Consider the following 17,749-nt stretch of genomic DNA (forward strand, 5'->3'; position numbering starts at 1 on the left):
CTCATTTAAAGTCCCAAAACTTTTTCCTTTTTTTATATACATAAAAGAATATATTCAAATATTGGAATGTGAAATGCAAAAAATGAAACACAAGTGTGAATACACAAGCAAAAAACGCTAATGTCCAAACGCCAATGTCACAAGCAATGAACAATTAATGTCTAAACAAGTCAGTGTGGGAAAATCAACTTCCAGATGGAATGTTGACATGTAATCCGAGTGAACCGATCAGATACCTATGCACACTTCAAGGAATACTCAGATGGAAAGTTGGGTACTCTTATTGAATACGGTGGACACACATGTCATATGGCAGTGGGTCAAACAAGCTCTCAACACCTTGGTTCCTGGTACTTCAACGCTGTAAGGATGCCACGCTGGATGTAGTGACGGATCTTGCGACTCCAAACCTTAGGACAGGACAGCAATGGAAACCAACAGCCAAGCTGATCCAAGGGATGGTAGTAAGGAAAAGAGAGGTCACCAGGGCCCAAACGTGAAATGGAATAGAAAAACAGGCTCCATATGGTGCAGGTCAACTAAATACAGTTTAATGTAGATAAAAATATTATACAGCGGAATGTATGATATATAAAATAAAAGTGATCATAAAATGTAGAATATGGATAAAAAGCAATGTGGGAAGCAAAAAGATGCTGGTCCGACGTGTTTCGCCTCTATGGGTCTTCAACAGGGACAGCCTTCACCATCACTGAGAGCTAGTGATTCACTGTCACTAGTCCTTTCACTGTGTGTTTGTTCTTTTTAGTCTCATGCACAGATGTTTCCATTTGTTTGGTTTCATTATTCAGCGCTACACTAATTTCTGTATAAAAGAATATTAGTTCTATTTTTGCTTTAGCAAAACAATATTTGGAAGGAAATTTTACCTCCTATTCTCATCTGGCATAAATGGCTAGAATGAATCAAAGCCTTACCAATCTAAAATGTCATTAAATTGTTACACCTAAAATTAAAATGAATATTAAAATGAAATAAGCTCAGTTCACAAAGCTTACAAGGAAAAGTGGGCATATGAAAAAAAAAAAACCTGACAGTTATTTGCCGCTAAGTCTAATGAGATTTGAAAATTACATTTTCACATGGCTAAAATAAAGATCTTTATCCTTATTTTAAATCTTAGTGAATTGAGTCCATTTCCTGTTTAATGTCACTACCCAGTGTACATTATGGTAATGGATATATTATTTTACTGGCTTTGGCTAATATTTAAAGTGGTTGTAAACCTTTACATATGCCCCGTAAAGGGCCTATCCTCAGGAGATGAAACAAAACATTCTATATTTTTTTTTCCTGTTTATCTGCAGTCTTCTCTTTTCTTCATCCGTTCAAAGTGCTGAATTCATAAGCGATTTTCATATTTCTTTTGCCCTTTATTTATTAGAACTAGTAACTTCATACGTTTTAATTCATAAGCACCTGTTATAAATGTGACCACCTTTTAGAAATGGCTAGATTATCTGATAAATTATATGTAGACCAGATTATGGCCATTTAAGTAGCTCTTAGTTCTTTTGAACAGTGAAAACCTCAGATTTATCATACAGGTCACATGAAACTGTAAAACTTTTGCATTTCACAAAGTCATTGCACATTTCGCTAACATAAAAGAGTTTGCTTACAATGCTTTGGATTTTAATTATTTTTTCTATATAATTAGTGTATTTCTTATCTGATAAATGGGAACTTGTTACATTTTAAATGTCTTATATTTTAGATCACCTTGGTTCCAGATCAGTCTTTGCTCCATGTAGTTTCTCTGAATGATATGAATGGAACTATAAATGGTGTGTTTTCTGAGGCTGTTGACATGTTACTAGATGGATCAGTGATACGGCAACACTTTTTATCAGACATATTTTATTGGCAATTACCTGCACAGTTCCTGGGTGAAAAGGTAAGGTGAACACATATTTTGTGTAGTGTATTGCAGTCATAAACGTTTCTCATGTGTGAAGGTAGCAGGAATAAAGACCTAGGCTTTCAGTATACAAGGTCCAGTCTGACAGAGAAATAAAATATATGTTTAGCTGTGCTTCATCCTCGCCTGTCTCTTTGCCGATGCTATGCTGCATCTTTTGGCAGTTGCCATTATACTTTTGACTACATTTAAACTTTCAAAGTCTGAAAAAGTATTGAAATCAGTCAATATGAGGGCCTGGGAAGTAGCATTTTCAGAACAGGTCAGAAATAACAACCATATATTTATCATGAACGATTTCCTTTAAAAAAGTAAATTTCTAGTTGAAGGATGAGCATTGCAAAAAAACACCTTAAAGCAGTGGCGACTGGTTCTCCATTTTTTGGGAGCCCCCCCCGTTTGGTCAGTCCATCAGTCAAACCCCTCCTCACCCCCCGTTAGGTCGGTCAGTCCGTCAATCAAAATCCCCCCCACCTTCGACGGCTTCCCCCCGTCTTCTCCTTGGTGGCTTCCCCCTGCATCTCCTCCTCAGCGGCCAATATAGTCACTTCTCCTCTGGGACAATCACGTCTTAAGACCCGCTTCTCGATTGGCCGGGAGACGAAGCAGGAAAACAATAGAGAATATTAATTCGCTAGTGTCGCACAACTGGGTGGGCTCAGGGCGCAGTGCTCTCTGCCCCGAGCCCACCCTTTTTTGAAGCCAATTAGAGCCTCGGGCTCTAATCATGTGCTTAAAAAAAACAAAAAAAACATTGAAATACATACGATCGGCACCCTGCATGTAGATTGGGGGTCGAGCGCATGGATTAGGGGGGCGGCACCCTTTCGCCCCTAATGGATCAGCCGCCACTGCCTTAAATTGACTGAACTTTTTTTATCTTAATGCAGTCTATGCATTAAAATAAAAAGCCTTCTGTGTGCAGCAGCCCCCCTCAGCCCCTCTAATACTTACCTGAGGTCTCTCTAGATCCAGCGTTGTTGCAGGAGTGTCTCAGCTGCCCAGGACTCCCCTCCTCATTGGCTAAGACAGCAGCATGGCGCCAATGGCTCCTGATGTTGTCATTCAAAGCCAGTCAGCCAATGAGGAGAGAAATGGGGTGGGGCCAGGCCACAGCTCCATGTCTTAATGGACACAGAGAGCTGTGGCTCGGCTCAGGTGCCCCCCATAGCAAGCTGCTTGCTGTGGGGGCACTCAACAGGAGAGAGGGGCCAGGAGCACTGAAGAGAGACCCAAAAAAAAGGGAGGATCTGGGCTGCTCTGTGCAAAACTACTACACAGGGCAGGTAAGTATAACATGTTTGTTATTTTTACTATTTTTAACTATCACTTTAAGTTCCACTTTAAGTAATATTTATTTGGGAACTGGAATAAAACCATTCACTTTATTACTGGATACATTTCGAAATGTACACCATTCATATTTGCTCCTGTTCTGGGACAGTATTCTGGAGTCAACAAATGCAAAACATGATTAATCTATAGCATGTTATTACTGCCAGTGTGCCAGTGTCAGAATCACATCATAATTATGTTTATTTCATAACTCTCACACTGTATGTATATATATATTTATATATGTTCGTATGTATATATATATTTATATAATATTTGTGTGTTATTTATTTACAGACGTTGGCATATGGTGGCCTTCTGAAGTATGTTGTTACATATTATGCACTGGGGGAGTCTGGTCCTTCAGATTTTGAGCCTCACATTATAATGAAAGGTGGACATCTCAGGAAACAAGTTCTTTACATGACCAAACCAAACCCAGCAAATGGAGTGAGAACTGAGATACAAGTCAGCTTCAAAGAGGTAAATATGGATTTTGCTTTAGTTTTATATTGCAAATGACCTGATGGTGTATACTATATATAATCACAGTTTATAATGTGTTCTTAATTTCTATCTTTGTAGCTTACTCATAGTAACTGTTTTTTAAATGACTTTTACACTTTAAATTGCATTATATTTTAGGACAATTATTTGTGAAATATTTACATAATTTGTCCCTGTCACCCAAACACACGCCACTGCCATTGTGCACAAAGCTTATACAAAGAGAAGTCCACACAGAAATATAGGGAAAGAATGTCCCAATGTGTCTGCATCAGAGTGATTAGGAGAAAGGGGGATTTTAATTGCCTAACAATACAGCCTAAACAACATAAATTGTGTTGATAAAAGAGTAATGTATTTTTTTTTTTTTTACACAATATAAATGTTTAAATCTAAACACATTGTCAGCGCTCTAAGCACATAATAGAAACATCAATACGTCAAACAACAACGAAGCATAGTTTTGCCCAGTACAGGCTTCCTCAGATCCACATATTTTTTTAGGTTTTGTGATGTTATAACTCATCAGACATCCCAACTTGCAAAAGCTCATTTAAGGGAGGTGACGCTTCGCGCTGACGCCGACCCCCCCACCCCAATTAAATACAGCCTGATCAGTGCCAATTAAATGCATCTATACCAGTGCCAATTAAATACAGCCTTACCAGTGCCTATGGAATCATCGGATCATCCTGAGTGACACATAAGTCAGTGATGAGTGAGCTGAGAGATGTGGTGAGAGAGTGACAAATATTGATGCTCAGCGTCACTGTGTCACTCTATCCAAACTCTGCAGAACTCACACACTCTGGAGGACCAGCCTGTGCGTACCAGAGTCAGAGTGACCCACACTGACTCTGCAAATGTGCTTCTTTTTTAGATGTGTGGGGGTGCCATTAAGAATGAATGGCAGCCAATAGTTTGCGCAGTGCTTTACAACACATCTGTCAGAAAGTGCATTGGGGTGCCATGCAGAATGAATGAAGAAGTGCACCAAACCAGCACATCTAACATACGTTACTGCAAATACATGGTGTGAATGGGACCAGAGTGTTCTTAGTGACACCACACATAATGAAATCTTTTATTAGCACACAGAAAAAAAAATGAAAAAATGAGACTCCTACAGACATATATGTTTGATATCATCCTCCATTGACAATGGGAGACCAGAGAAGAAGAATGGCTCCCCAAACATGTACAAAGTCTGATAATATGGGAGCCAACAATGCTACAATAGAAGTCTCCGGAAGTCTAATGGTCAGAAGTGTATTTCCACATGCCCTGCAGCACATAAGGTTTCACACACCCTCCGGTCACTATACAACAGGCTCTGAACTATCTCCACAACACACTAATGCAGCTTCCTATTAGTGTACAACACACCGGTGTCGCTTCCAGAAGCTCCCAGCCCCTCCCACACACACTTACGGCTCCATGACGCCTCCAATGCTCCCTCAACCTCCCGTTCGCCTTCCTTCAGCTGCCAACTCACTGAGCAACCCAGCCGCTTACACATGTGCGCACTTCCAGAGGACCAGCCTGTGTCAGTGTGACTCCTCCCTCCTCACACAGTTCTCCCTGGCAAGGGGAGGACATCTGTTCTCATCATGGATGACTCATCAGCCGTTGGGCAGGTTCGCACTGCCAGTTTACACACAGCTGACTCTCTCTGTCGCACCTGGCTGCACACCCCACCACAATCCTCGTATGAAAGAGATCCGATCATCCGCCGCCTGTGAATGGTACAGCCGCTGTGGCCACTCAGGCAGTGGGTGACAGCGCAGGCAGGCTCAGCTGGGAGATTGTGCCGCACTCGCGGGTGTCCGTCAAATGTGGGAGACTCCCGCGAGTCGCGGGAGACTTGAGATCTCTGACTCATGAATCATACAGACAATACATTATTGTACCAATAAAAGCCAATATTATAACAGATATATTACATATATTTTAATTTCATACAAAAGTGAAAATAGTACAATTAAATAAAAATCATGGGGTCACCCAGGAGGAAAAAAAAGGAGGGGAGAAGGGAGCACAAAAAAATAACATACACTATATTGTCAAAAGTAATGGGATGCCAGCCTTTACATGCCCTTGAACTTTAATGGCATCCCAGTCTTTGTCTATAGGGTTAAATATTAAGTTGGGCCACCACTTATAGCTAAACAGCTTCAACTCTTCTGGGAAGGCTGTCCACAAGGTTTAGGAGTGTGTCTATGGGAATGTTTGACCATTCCTCCAGAAGCACATTTGTGAGGTCAGGCACTGATGTGGACGAGAAGGCCTGGCTTGCAGTCTCAGCTCTAATTCATCCCAAAGGTGTTCTATCAGGTTGAAGTCAGGACTCTGTGCAGGCCAGTCAAGTTCTTTCACCTCAAACTCGCTCATCCATGTCTTTATGGACCTTTATGGAGGATAAAGAATCAGTCTTACCACAGCCCCCACAGATACCATGGGATCAGGTACAAAAGGCAGTTTACCCATATCCTGATATAGCCTCGTCAGCTTCCACCACGATGTGCTCGTACCAAACAAGTGGGAAAAAATGGAGACGTTATGTGAAGATGCCATACACAAATATAGATGGTGGTTTTTAAGTCCTATACTAATTAAATTGTTTTGTTTGGAAAAAATTAGCATATTGTTAAGAAGTAATTTACCAAGCAAACCACATAATGCCAAGTCAATTTTTAAAATGGTACCCTAACTTACAATAACCAATCATTGATGACAAATATTTTCATCTGGTGTGCTTTTTTTCTGCTTTCTTCTGTAGGAAGACTGGAAATATCACAATTCTGTATCTGATGAGTCAGTTACAAGGATGGAGTTCATGTCAGTTCTAAGCAAACTTGATTACATACTTATAAAAGCATCATATGGCTATGGATTACAACAGAGCAGGTATGTCTATACTTAGATGCATGCTCTAACTTACAATCAGAGAAGTGATTGCGTTTTTCACATGCTGCTTGCAGTTTATCCATATCAGTAGAGAAAACAATAATGTATAATTTTGTTAGCTAACACAGGAACCTTAGAGTCAGCAGAATCTTTTAAGACCAAATGCAGTTACAGTTCTCCTTCACTGACATAAACAGAAATAAGAGACAGTCTTCAGCAGTAATCTGTGGACTGTATAGAGTGTATACAATATGACATGCACTTCTAGGTTGATTTATTAAATTAGAAGCAAGATTCACTTTTCTTTGTCTATTATACCTTTATCATATTACATTGTGGCTTTTGGAAGCCTACAATTTGAAACCTGTTGACAATATTTGTTGAGCAGGTTATCAGCTTGTTAGGTTTTATGAGTAAGGTCCAGACCATGGGGTAAGGTGTTTTTATTGTTAATATGGTTGGGGAATGTGGATGAATTTCTTCTTTTTCATTGTTGATAGTTTTTCTACTAAAGTAGTTATTTTTTAAACTGCATTTGGCCTCTTAAGTAACTTCCTTTTGGCTTTGTCCTATTAGCATCAATTAATTGGGGGATGAGCAGGTGAACACTAATGCCCTGTACACACGATAGGATTTTCCGATGGAAAATGTTCTATGGGAGCTTGTTGTTGGAAATTCCAACCGTGTGTAGGCTCCATCGGACATTTTCCATCGGAATTTCCGTCACACAAAATTTGAGATCTGGATCTCAAATTTTCCGACAATAAAATCCGTTGTCCTAAATTCCGATCATATGTACACAATTCCGGCACACAAAGTTCCACGCATGCTCGGAATCAAGCAGAAGAGCCGCCCTGGCTATTGAACTTCATTTTTCTCGGCTTGTCGTACGTGTTGTACGTCACCGCGTTCTTGACGTTCGGAATTTCCGACAAGATTTATGTCACCGTGTGTATGCAAGACAAGTTTGAGCCAACATCCGTCGGAAAAAAAACATGGATTTTGTTGTCAGAAAATCCTATCGTGTGTACAGGGCATAAGGTTCAATGAGGGATACTCCTAGCAAGCTGTAAACTATTTTTTGACTTTGTCTGAAACAACCAGTAAGGGTTTACCTGAAATGGTCAGCAGGGGGCCACTAGTCAAAGGCTGGGAATGTAGAAATTCTTTGTCACAGAGTAGTGTGGATCCATTAGAAGTGAGATCTGTCTGGATGTTGAAGAGCCAGGTATTTACTAGGGATATCCCGATAGATAAATGGGTTCCTCTGGATGGTATTCCCTGGTTATAGCCAAGGTCAGACGGTAAGTACAATGTACAAGACATGAATTCTGCTTTGTACATTGTACGCAGAAACCAGGCCAAGACCCAAAGCCTAAAGCATCCCTGGATTTACTGTAAAAAAGTGGGCTTGGCTGCAGGAAATTCCATGTGTATGTTCTCAGAAATCCTTGAGTAATCATTATAAATCCCCAGGGAGTTATAAAACCAGATACAGGTGAGGAAAGAACAGGGGCAGAGACTAAAAGGCAGACATTGGAAAACTGTTGGCAGAAAAAGGTCAAAAAGACTGACTTAGTTGACTGCACTGTTAGGAGAAAGACACAAGACCTAAAATCAAATCATCCAGATCCTTGTAATATTATCCCTGACATGCTCTGGGAAAATTAAACATGGAAATTAGTTATTTCGGGCAAATGTTTAATTTTCTTCTGATTTTCTTAAACCTTAAGTCAGTTTTTATTGCAATGTGGTATATATGTTTGTGTTTGTATGTACTATACAGTGTATGTGTATATCAACTAGTGTGTACACTAATTCATTTTTAGTTGATGCTACCTTTATACTGTAAGTAAAAAAAAAAAAAAAAAAAACTCTCTACAAAGTATTGTCTCTTACAACTTTTAGGATAGCGAATATTTCGATGGACATTGCAGTGGAGGCAGCAGAAATGCATTCTGGACGGGAAAAGTCTCATCTAATAGAGATCTGTGAATGTCCGCCTGGCTATGCAGGCCTTTCATGCCAGGTGATCTCCATTCCTTATTCATTTGCTTTTGGTCAGGAGATAATAGATCTGTCTTATTTAGCATTGTTTATCCTGTTCACTATATCAGGAGTGCGCACCTGGCTACTACAGAGAGAAAGTGACAGAATTAAATGTACGAGGACCACAGTCTTTCATTGCTCCATGTGTACCTTGTCAGTGCAGTAACCACAGTGAAATCTGTGATGCAGATACTGGAGAATGTCTGGTAGGTTTCCTTTATGTACAGTATTTTACATTCACAGTAGAAATATTGTTAGCGTGTGCTTTTAAAGCACTGTATTTTAAGTAAAAGGCAGGATAATCATTTAAATGGTGAACTGTTGCAATTGATATATTTCATTATCAGCTTTACCTACTTTCCCAGTAATTGGAAGCAGGGAATATACAGTACAACCTCATGAAGTATACTGATATACCCACCTTCTTATTTCATGGCATCTGGGTTCAGCCTGTAATATATTACAAATACATCTGTTGAAATATTTTCACATATATCTGGTATTATAGAACATAATGTTTGTTAGATGCAAACATGAATAGTTGTGTTATCTTTCATTCATTGTACCCTAACACAGTGTTTCTCAGCTCCAGTCCTTAAGGCGCCCCAACAGGTCATGTTTTCAGGCTCCCCATTATTTTGCACAGGTGATTTTATCAGTTTCACTGCCTTGGTAATTACCACAGCCGTTTCATCCGAGGGAAATCCTGAAAACGTGACCTGTTGGGGTGCCTTGAGGACTGGAGTTGAGAAACACTGCCCTAACATAGGGAAAATTAGTTGAGTATGTAGGACAATAAAAATGCTTTATAGTGCGTGTACATACTGTAACTCTAGTAAGATAATTATCATTTAAAGCTGGCTATACATAATACAATACAAATGTACAATCTCTGTACAATCTTCTTTAATTTATAAAAATGAATATGCAATATAAGGGTAAACCTAAACAATCTTTTAAATCATTGCACTGTAGAGAAACAATATATGAAATAACCCTGTAGTGTGAAAGTACGGCGGTGCCATTTCTGCTCATTGGAATCTCAGTCTCATTGTTTGGAATCTCAGTCTCTTTTGGATAAATTGCCCTCTTTTAGATTGTTAGACCCCTTTCACACGGATGGATGGAATGGTGCTTTTAGCTGCGGATTTTCTAATTTTCTACCGCAGCTAAAAGCACACAATGCTTTCCTATGGCCCCATTCACACACTGCGTTTAGCTGCGAATTAGATAGAGCCTGGCAGAAGACCCGGAGAGTGCGGAGAAGAACCGGAGAGACCCCCGAAGTTGGAAGAAGACCCCCGAAGCCAGAAGAAGACCCCCAAAGTCAGAAGAGGACCCCCGAAGCCGGAAGAAGACCCCTGGAGCTGTCTAATAAATTACTTTAAAAACCTGTGTAGTGTGTTTTTTATTGAAACCTTTTCACTAGGTGAATGGGTAGGGGTACCATGTACCCCATACTCATTCACATAGGGTGGGGGGCCGGGATCTGGAGGCCCCCTTATTAAAGGGGGCTCCCGGATTCCGATAAGCCCTCCGCCTGCAGACCCCGACAACCAACGGCCAGGGTTGTCGGGAAGAGGCCCTTGTCCTCATCAACATCAACAAGCACCCACCCCCCCATGTTGAGGGCATGCGGCCTGGTACGGCTCGGGGGGGGGGCTCGCCCATCCCCACCCCCCTTCCTTAACGACCGGGCTGTGTGCTCGGATAAGGGTCTGGTATGGATTTTGGGGGGGACCCCATGCCGTTTTTCCGGTGTAGGGGGTTTCCCTTAACATCCATACCAGACCGAAGGGCCTGGTATGCTCTTGAAGGGGGAACCCATGCCAGTTTTGCATTTAAAATTTGGCGTGAAGTTCCCCCTCAAGATTCATACCAAACAGTGCGAGTCGGTACCCTGTCGGGTTGCCATGGAAATGGCAAACCGCAGCTAAACGCAACCGGAGCTAATCGCACTGTGCAAATGCAACTGATTGCAGTGCCTGGAGTCTTCACAGGAAAAAAACATGCTTTTAACTGCGGCAGAATAGTGTGAAAGGCGCCTAAGATTTCAGGAGCAGGGTCCTCTTTACCTTCATGTTTTGAATTGAATTGTAAATATACTGTCTTCCTTTATTTATTGAACAAAATGATGGTGCCATGTAATCCTGTATAATATTAATAAATGACATTGGGCATTTGACTAATTTGAAATAGTAATTGCCATACAATTGAATAATAGAGAAATGTGTGCTGATCTGCATATTTACCATTTGATTTATGCTAAGGATGCAACTGCAAGCAACAATTGGTTCATGTGTGGGCTTATATCCGATGAAGTAATGCTTGAAATATATTATGATTGATCATGACCTTGAAAAAGAGCAGGTCTTATGCAGAACACTCAGCAAACCTAAAAGGGTATGGTTAGTACAGTAGTTAAAGAGGAGATCCAGTCTCCCATGTAAAAATTAAAAGTCAGCAGCTACAAAAGCATTAGCTGATGACTTTTAATAAACAGCCACTCACCTGTCCCACGATCCAGCGCTATGTCCTCTCTCTGGCGCCAGCATCTTTACTATGGGCACCTGGCTGTGATAGCTTGAGGCTTCACAGCTGGGTGCCCACTGCACATGCACAAGCTGTGCTGCAGGCTGTGACTGGCCCCAAAGTCTTCTGGGACCTGTGACATGTCCCAGAAGTCTTCAGGAGGGAGAAGGGAACGCCTAGGCTATCGGAGCAGAAGTGTGCGCAAGTCCCTATCAAAATCGGGTACCCGCGGAAATGTGGTCTGCGTTATGTACTCTACAGCGGTACAGATCTCCACACAGCTCCTTGACTGTCCTCTTCTTAGTTCATGTGGTCAGAGTTAGTTTTTTTTTTTTTTTTGCTACCTTTCAGCCCACACTTAGTAAGTGAATTCACCCCGTGTGTACTTCTCCCAGAGCACCTGTCAGGTCATCTACCCTATGTCATCTCCTGTTACTAAGAGAAAGAGCTGATCACAGAGTGTACATGCAGCTCACAGCCAGAGGGGACAGAAATGGGCCTGATATAAGCTCAATGACACATAAAATAGACTTGCATGTGTTCACACCTATCTATTTTACCACTGGATTTCCACATATACATTTGGCAGCAACAAAGGGAGTATGAGGGAAACAAATATAGTGAAAAAAACTTGATGTGCCACCATGGCATGGGCCCAAAGGTGCCATTGTGTCAAATATGGCCCTGCAAATACCTAAAATGTGTAAACAATTGTATACAGTATGCATCTGAAGGGAACATGTAGAATATGTCAGTTTTATCCATCTATATGTCAGTTTTATATATCTATTTTTACACATAACAGGGATGCAGAGATAATACTGCAGGACACCACTGTCATGTCTGTGCATCAGGTTACTATGGCAAGGTGACGGGATCAATCTCTGATTGCTCACTGTGTGCCTGCCCCAAAGGAAACTCTAACAGGTAGGAGCTTTTCCATATGTCTCTGTCTGCTTTCTGTGATGATATCATGCATTAATGCCACGTATTTACATTTTTTATGACATATTTTTAAAATAGATGTTTTGATGCATTAGCATGGTGACTAAATATAAACTTAAGTTAAATTTTTTACATTTGTTTCTTTGTTTTTATTATTGCCCACGCAAATAATATTTAATAAACAGTACATTTGGATTTACAGATTATTTGCATATTAATGTGACTATCTTTGGCCATTATATGGGCAACATTGGACAGATTGTAGTCCTGCAAGATTATGTCTGCACTTACAGGCTGATAATAGCCATTTCTCTATCTCCCCTTATAACATCCCATATATGCTTCATTTCTCTCTCTCTCTCCCCCCTCCCCCTCTCTCTTCTCTTCTCTCTCCCTTCTATTTCTCTTTTCTTCCCCTCTCTTCCTCGCGCCTCCCCCTCTCCCCCTCTCTGCTTTCTCTCTCTCTCTCTTCTCTTCCCCCTCTCTCTCCCTCCCCTCTCTCCGATCTCTCTCTGTCTCTCTCTTCTTTCTCTCTCCTCTCTCTCTCCCTCCCGCCTCCTCTCCCCACCTTTCTCACCCCTCTCTTCTTTCTGTCTCTCTTTCTCCCCCCTCCTCCCCCACCCCTCTCTCCCCTCTCAATCTCTCTCCCTCCCCCCACCTCTCTCGCCCCTCTCTTCTTTCTGTCTCTCTTCTCTTCTCCCCCCTGTCTCCCACCCCTCTCTCCCCTCTTAATCTCTCTCCCCCCTCCCCCCACCCCTCTCTTCTTTCTCTCTCTTTCTTCTCTTTCTCCCCCCCTCTCCTCATCCCCCCTCTCTCTTCTCTTTCTCTTCTCCCTCCTCTCTTTCCCCTATCTCTGTCTCTCTCTCTCTCTCCCCTCTCTCCCCTCTCTCTCTCTCTCCCTCCCCCTCCCCTCTCTCCCCCTCTCTCTCTCGCCCTCCCCCTTCCCTGTCTCTCTCTCCCCCTCTCTCTCTCCCTCCCCCTCTCTCTCTCTCTCTCTCTCTCTCTCTCTCTCCCTCCCCCCCTCTCTCTCCCCCCCCCTCTCTCTCTCTCCCTCCCCCCTCTCTCTCCCCCCCCCTCTCTCTCTCTCTCTCTCTTTCCCTCCCCCCTCTCTCTCTCCCTCCCCCCTCCCCCCCCTCTCTCTCTCTCTCTCTCTCTCTCTCTCTCTCTCTCTCTCTCCCCCCCCCTCATTCTCTCTCTTTCATTTGTACTCTCTTTTTTATGACTTGTTATATTTTTATTAACTATTGATTTATTCTTTTTCAGTTTTAGCCCAACCTGTGTGCTAGAAGGTATTGATGATTTCCGCTGTGATGCCTGTCTTTCTGGATATGAGGGCAAGTACTGTGAAAGGTAGGTTAAGGTTCATTAACCTGTTGCTGACCACATCCTGGGCTTTACCACCTATATGGTGCACATATGCGTCCATGGCAATAAGAAGCAGAAAGCATGTCACATTCATAAATACACACATAGTTTACACCATTTGTAATGTCACATTTCTACAGGCACGATCCTAGAGATTACAGAGTAGACAAAATCTTGCAAACTGAAATTCTTACAATTGACTGGATTGTCTTCTCTTGAGATTTTGCCTGTTCTGCTTTTCCCGTGAATCTGCCCAGAAGGATAGTAGAAGGATAGTAATGTCATGCCCAGCAACAAGGAAGACAGAGGTAAGGTAAGTATAAATCTAACTGTTTTCTTTACAGGTACGTTTTACATCTACTAAAATCAGATATTTTTTAAAGGCTAGATTTACGTTTAACTCAAAAATAATGAATGCACATATTTTTGCAGGTAAAAAAATTTGCATTTATTATTTTTTACACAGGATCCTGTAAGGTATTGCAATGTCCTGCACATTCTCCCTCCAGCGTTCTGCCCATACTTCTGTACAGATTGTCAGTTTCAAAGTTGGAATGGACTACGGGTGCACTGCTCAGCGCATTTGAAGTCCATTGAGAACTACAAGCCATGTGCTGCAGTGGCAGAAGGAACATTCACAGATTGCTCTGCCCACACAGCCTTACCAATTATAAATGTGACAGCGGCTGCAGGGGAGAAGAACCACCACCCAGTGTCACAGGGAATAGGAGGCTGCTGACCATGTTGCATGTTACACCCTAAATATCGGTGTGGCATGGAACATGTTAAAAAGTTGAACATATCCTTTAAAGAGGGAAAAGGACAGTATATACACATATTGTACATATTTTCATACCCATTCTCATAGTCTAGCAATAAATTGCTTTCGTGCTGCCCTCTTTTGTGATACCATGGCCTCACCTTCGATCCCGTTATTGCTGTCACTTCCCCACTGTGTCCTCACAATTCCTCCATATATAGCATGCACACACTAGAGTGACTTCCTTGGAAATGTGCGTTTCTTACACATTATACAGAAAGTGATGTAGGAAAATTACTTACACTCCTGTAAGGTCATATAATATTCAGGAACATGTTGAGAGAAAAACTGTGCCTACTAAGCCAGGAATTGTATAGTGCTTCATGATATAAACATCACTGCTTGTCAGTTTATCTTCTTTGACGTGATCTGTTCAGTCTTATGATGTGAAGAAGCTTGTATGACAAACCAGATTTTATACTCAAAGAATATGGAGATTGCCATTACCGACCCCTTCTAAAATTGCTAGTTATCTGGCTGTTATGTTGATCAGATTGCTTCAGCATGCTCTGAGCCACTGACCTAGAACACGTATGCAGATCAGGAGTTTTTCTATTCTGCAGTTTTGTTTGGAGACAAAAATTTGAAAGGTAAGAGGCAGCCAGGAACCTAGCATTTTTAGACAAGGTCAGCAATGGCACCCCCCCATGTTACATTTAGCGCAGCTTTCCTATAATCAAAGATTCCCACAGATATATTCTTTATTCATTCCTGTCACTTTTAGCATCAGTGGGTCTAATAGCCATGCAGTTTAATGAAAACACAAGCATACTAAAATGCCTTTCTGTTTTCACATTTTTAGGTGTTCGCTCGGTTATTTCGGCAATCCAAGTGAGTCAGATGGCAGCTGCCAGTTATGTGACTGCAATCCAAGTGGTTCTTTGCATAATCACTGTGACAGGTTAACTGGCCAATGTGCTTGTAAGCCTGGAGTGACTGGACGTCTTTGTGATACATGTGAAGTCAGGCATATCCTCCTGGAACAGCAATGCATATGTGAGTTTCCTTCATTTATACAATGTGTCATTTTGTCTTAGATCACATATGAAGAATCCTGTAGGTGGCTTATAGCATTACCTTCCCTTGAGTAAAGTCTCCATTGGAATAAAAGAATGCAGTTCTGTAGCTGACGGGAAACTTGATTTTCAGCCATAAATAGAGTAATAAAAAAAAATGGATTTTTTTTTTTCCTTCAAGACCATTGGTCAGGATTAGCATACTCCGTTCATAAAAATCAGCAGACTTGCTTAAAGCCTAATTCCAGATATACTTTTAGTCTTGTATAAAGTGTTAAAAAGTTAAGATTTGCATCAGGTTTTCGTTTTTGGTGGGTATTATCCCTCACTTTCCCAGGAATTTGTCACTGGAATAAAACTCATCAAACCTTCTAACTCTTCCACGCTCTACTAAAATGTGTGTTTTCTTTTTCCCCATTTCTCTTTTATGTCTTCCCAATACGGAGACAGAGAGCCAAAATAATATTTTATTTAAAACACAATCATTTTGGCTGGACTTAAGCTTTAAGCATTAAGGGCATTGGTGGATGTCACAGTTCCGTGACCAGTAGCAGCCAGTCAGATTTGATATTTTATACATTTGGCCAAAGACAATTGCATGCAGAATATTATGCATTAATAAACTTACCTAAGCTCTGCAATTAATAAAGTCATTAATGCATTAATACGCTTACCTAAGCTCCACATTTAATAAAGGCATGTGCAACATCAAAGGGAATGTGTCATGGACCAAAACACCAATGAAGCATCTGTTGGAATTCAATATTTTAATATTTAATTTTAATATCTCCCCTTATAGCATTCTGTATTTGATTCTTGGAACACTTTCCAGAGGCAGGGACATCACTTATTAAGTTCAGATTCCCTGCTCAGGAACAGGTATGGAGTCGGGGGGATTTACCAAGCTGGTGCACTCAGAATCTCATGCAGCTATGCATGAGAACAAATCAGCTTCATGGTTTTATTGGCAAAACTTAAAGTGGTTGTAAAGCCTAAACATTGTTTACCTTAATGCATTCCTTGCATTAAGGTAAAAACATGTTTAGGTGTCAGCATCCCCCCTCCTTTTACTTACCTGAGCCCTCATTCGATCCAGCGCCGTGCATGTCTTTAGCTCTTCTCTCCCCTCCCTTTGGGATCTCGCTGGCTTTGCTGGGGCACCGGGAGCCATTGGCCCTCAGTGCTGTCAATCAAAGACAGTGATGAGGGAGCAGGAGCGGGGCCAAGTCTCGCTGTCTGTGTGAATGGACACAGCAGCGGGGCTCGGATGCGAGCATGCATGAGTGCCCCCATGGGGAGCGGCTTCCCGTGGGGGCACTGGGCAGAGGGGAGGGGCTAGGAGTGCCAGCGGGGGACCTGAAAAGAGGAGGTTTGCGGCCACTCTGTGCAATTCCATTGCACAGGACAGGTAAGTATAGATTCTTATTTTTAAAAAATAGACCTTTACAATCACTTTAATTGAACAAACTGAAGTTAGAATCTGATTGGTTACTAAGCACAGCTGCACCAGATTCAGTGCACACCAGTCTTAATAAATCTCACCCTTGGAGTCAGATAATAGTAGCTTCCTTCAGATTTTAATTCATTAATTCATTTACTTCATTGCACAGGTTGGTATTAGGGAGACTGTGATGTGAAACTGTGCCAAAACCTACTTGCCATCTATAAAATCCAGTTCCTACAAAGCTCTGATCCAGGTCACGAGACTTGAAGCTAGTTATCTTTGGCCATATGACCCAAAGCAGCTCTGTATTGTAGGAAGTGATGTCAGCAAATTCTTCTTTTGTTTTTACTGAAAAAAATACAGCTGTCAGCACCCCAGTTCGCTGCCACTGCAACTTCATACCACAAAACCCAAAAATGAAAAACTGCAGAACCTGCCATTTACAGGTGACACTCCCCTAGCCTGCCTCCCTAATGTCATTCTTTCTGATAAAAGCTGATCCAACTTAAAGTGGTTGTAAACCTCAGAAATAAAAATATGAACAAAATATATCCCTCTATAGTGTGTACTTGTCTCAATAAAAAGCATTAAGTGTAATTTTTGTCTGCTGCTTTGTTCCTCTGCTATGAGTATAAATATATTCTGACAAGCTTTCCTGACACCAACAGAAAAAATGTAACATGGGACAGAGCTCCAGCAGATTGACAGCCTCAGTTCTGTTCCTGTGAAATGTGTGGAGGGGGGGGGGGGGTCTCTAACCCTTCAATCAGCTCTCAGAGCTCTTCTCACTGAGCTATGCAAAGTGTAACTTCAGCTCTCCGCCCCCTTTTTTTCTAAAGTCCCATACAAGTTTTAAAAAACTCGACTTTAAACGAATATAGAGAAGA

At 41.5% G+C, this 17,749-nt stretch overlaps 1 protein-coding gene across 1 annotated transcript in view; it reads left to right on the forward strand.

Annotated features, from left to right (window-relative positions):
* Positions 1-17,749, forward strand: part of LAMA1 (laminin subunit alpha 1) — a 235,980-nt gene that overhangs the window by 134,098 nt on the left and 84,133 nt on the right. Inside the window, exons 25-32 of the mRNA XM_073631377.1 lie at positions 1,739-1,918; positions 3,575-3,760; positions 6,564-6,691; positions 8,600-8,720; positions 8,809-8,946; positions 12,078-12,199; positions 13,481-13,567; positions 15,205-15,398. Coding sequence (XP_073487478.1) covers positions 1,739-1,918; positions 3,575-3,760; positions 6,564-6,691; positions 8,600-8,720; positions 8,809-8,946; positions 12,078-12,199; positions 13,481-13,567; positions 15,205-15,398 — 1,156 coding nt within the window. The remainder of the gene's footprint in view (positions 1-1,738; positions 1,919-3,574; positions 3,761-6,563; positions 6,692-8,599; positions 8,721-8,808; positions 8,947-12,077; positions 12,200-13,480; positions 13,568-15,204; positions 15,399-17,749) is intronic.

Source organism: Aquarana catesbeiana, linkage group LG05 (assembly GCF_042186555.1).
Source record: "Aquarana catesbeiana isolate 2022-GZ linkage group LG05, ASM4218655v1, whole genome shotgun sequence".
In the NCBI taxonomy this organism is placed as follows: Eukaryota; Metazoa; Chordata; class Amphibia; order Anura; family Ranidae; genus Aquarana; species Aquarana catesbeiana.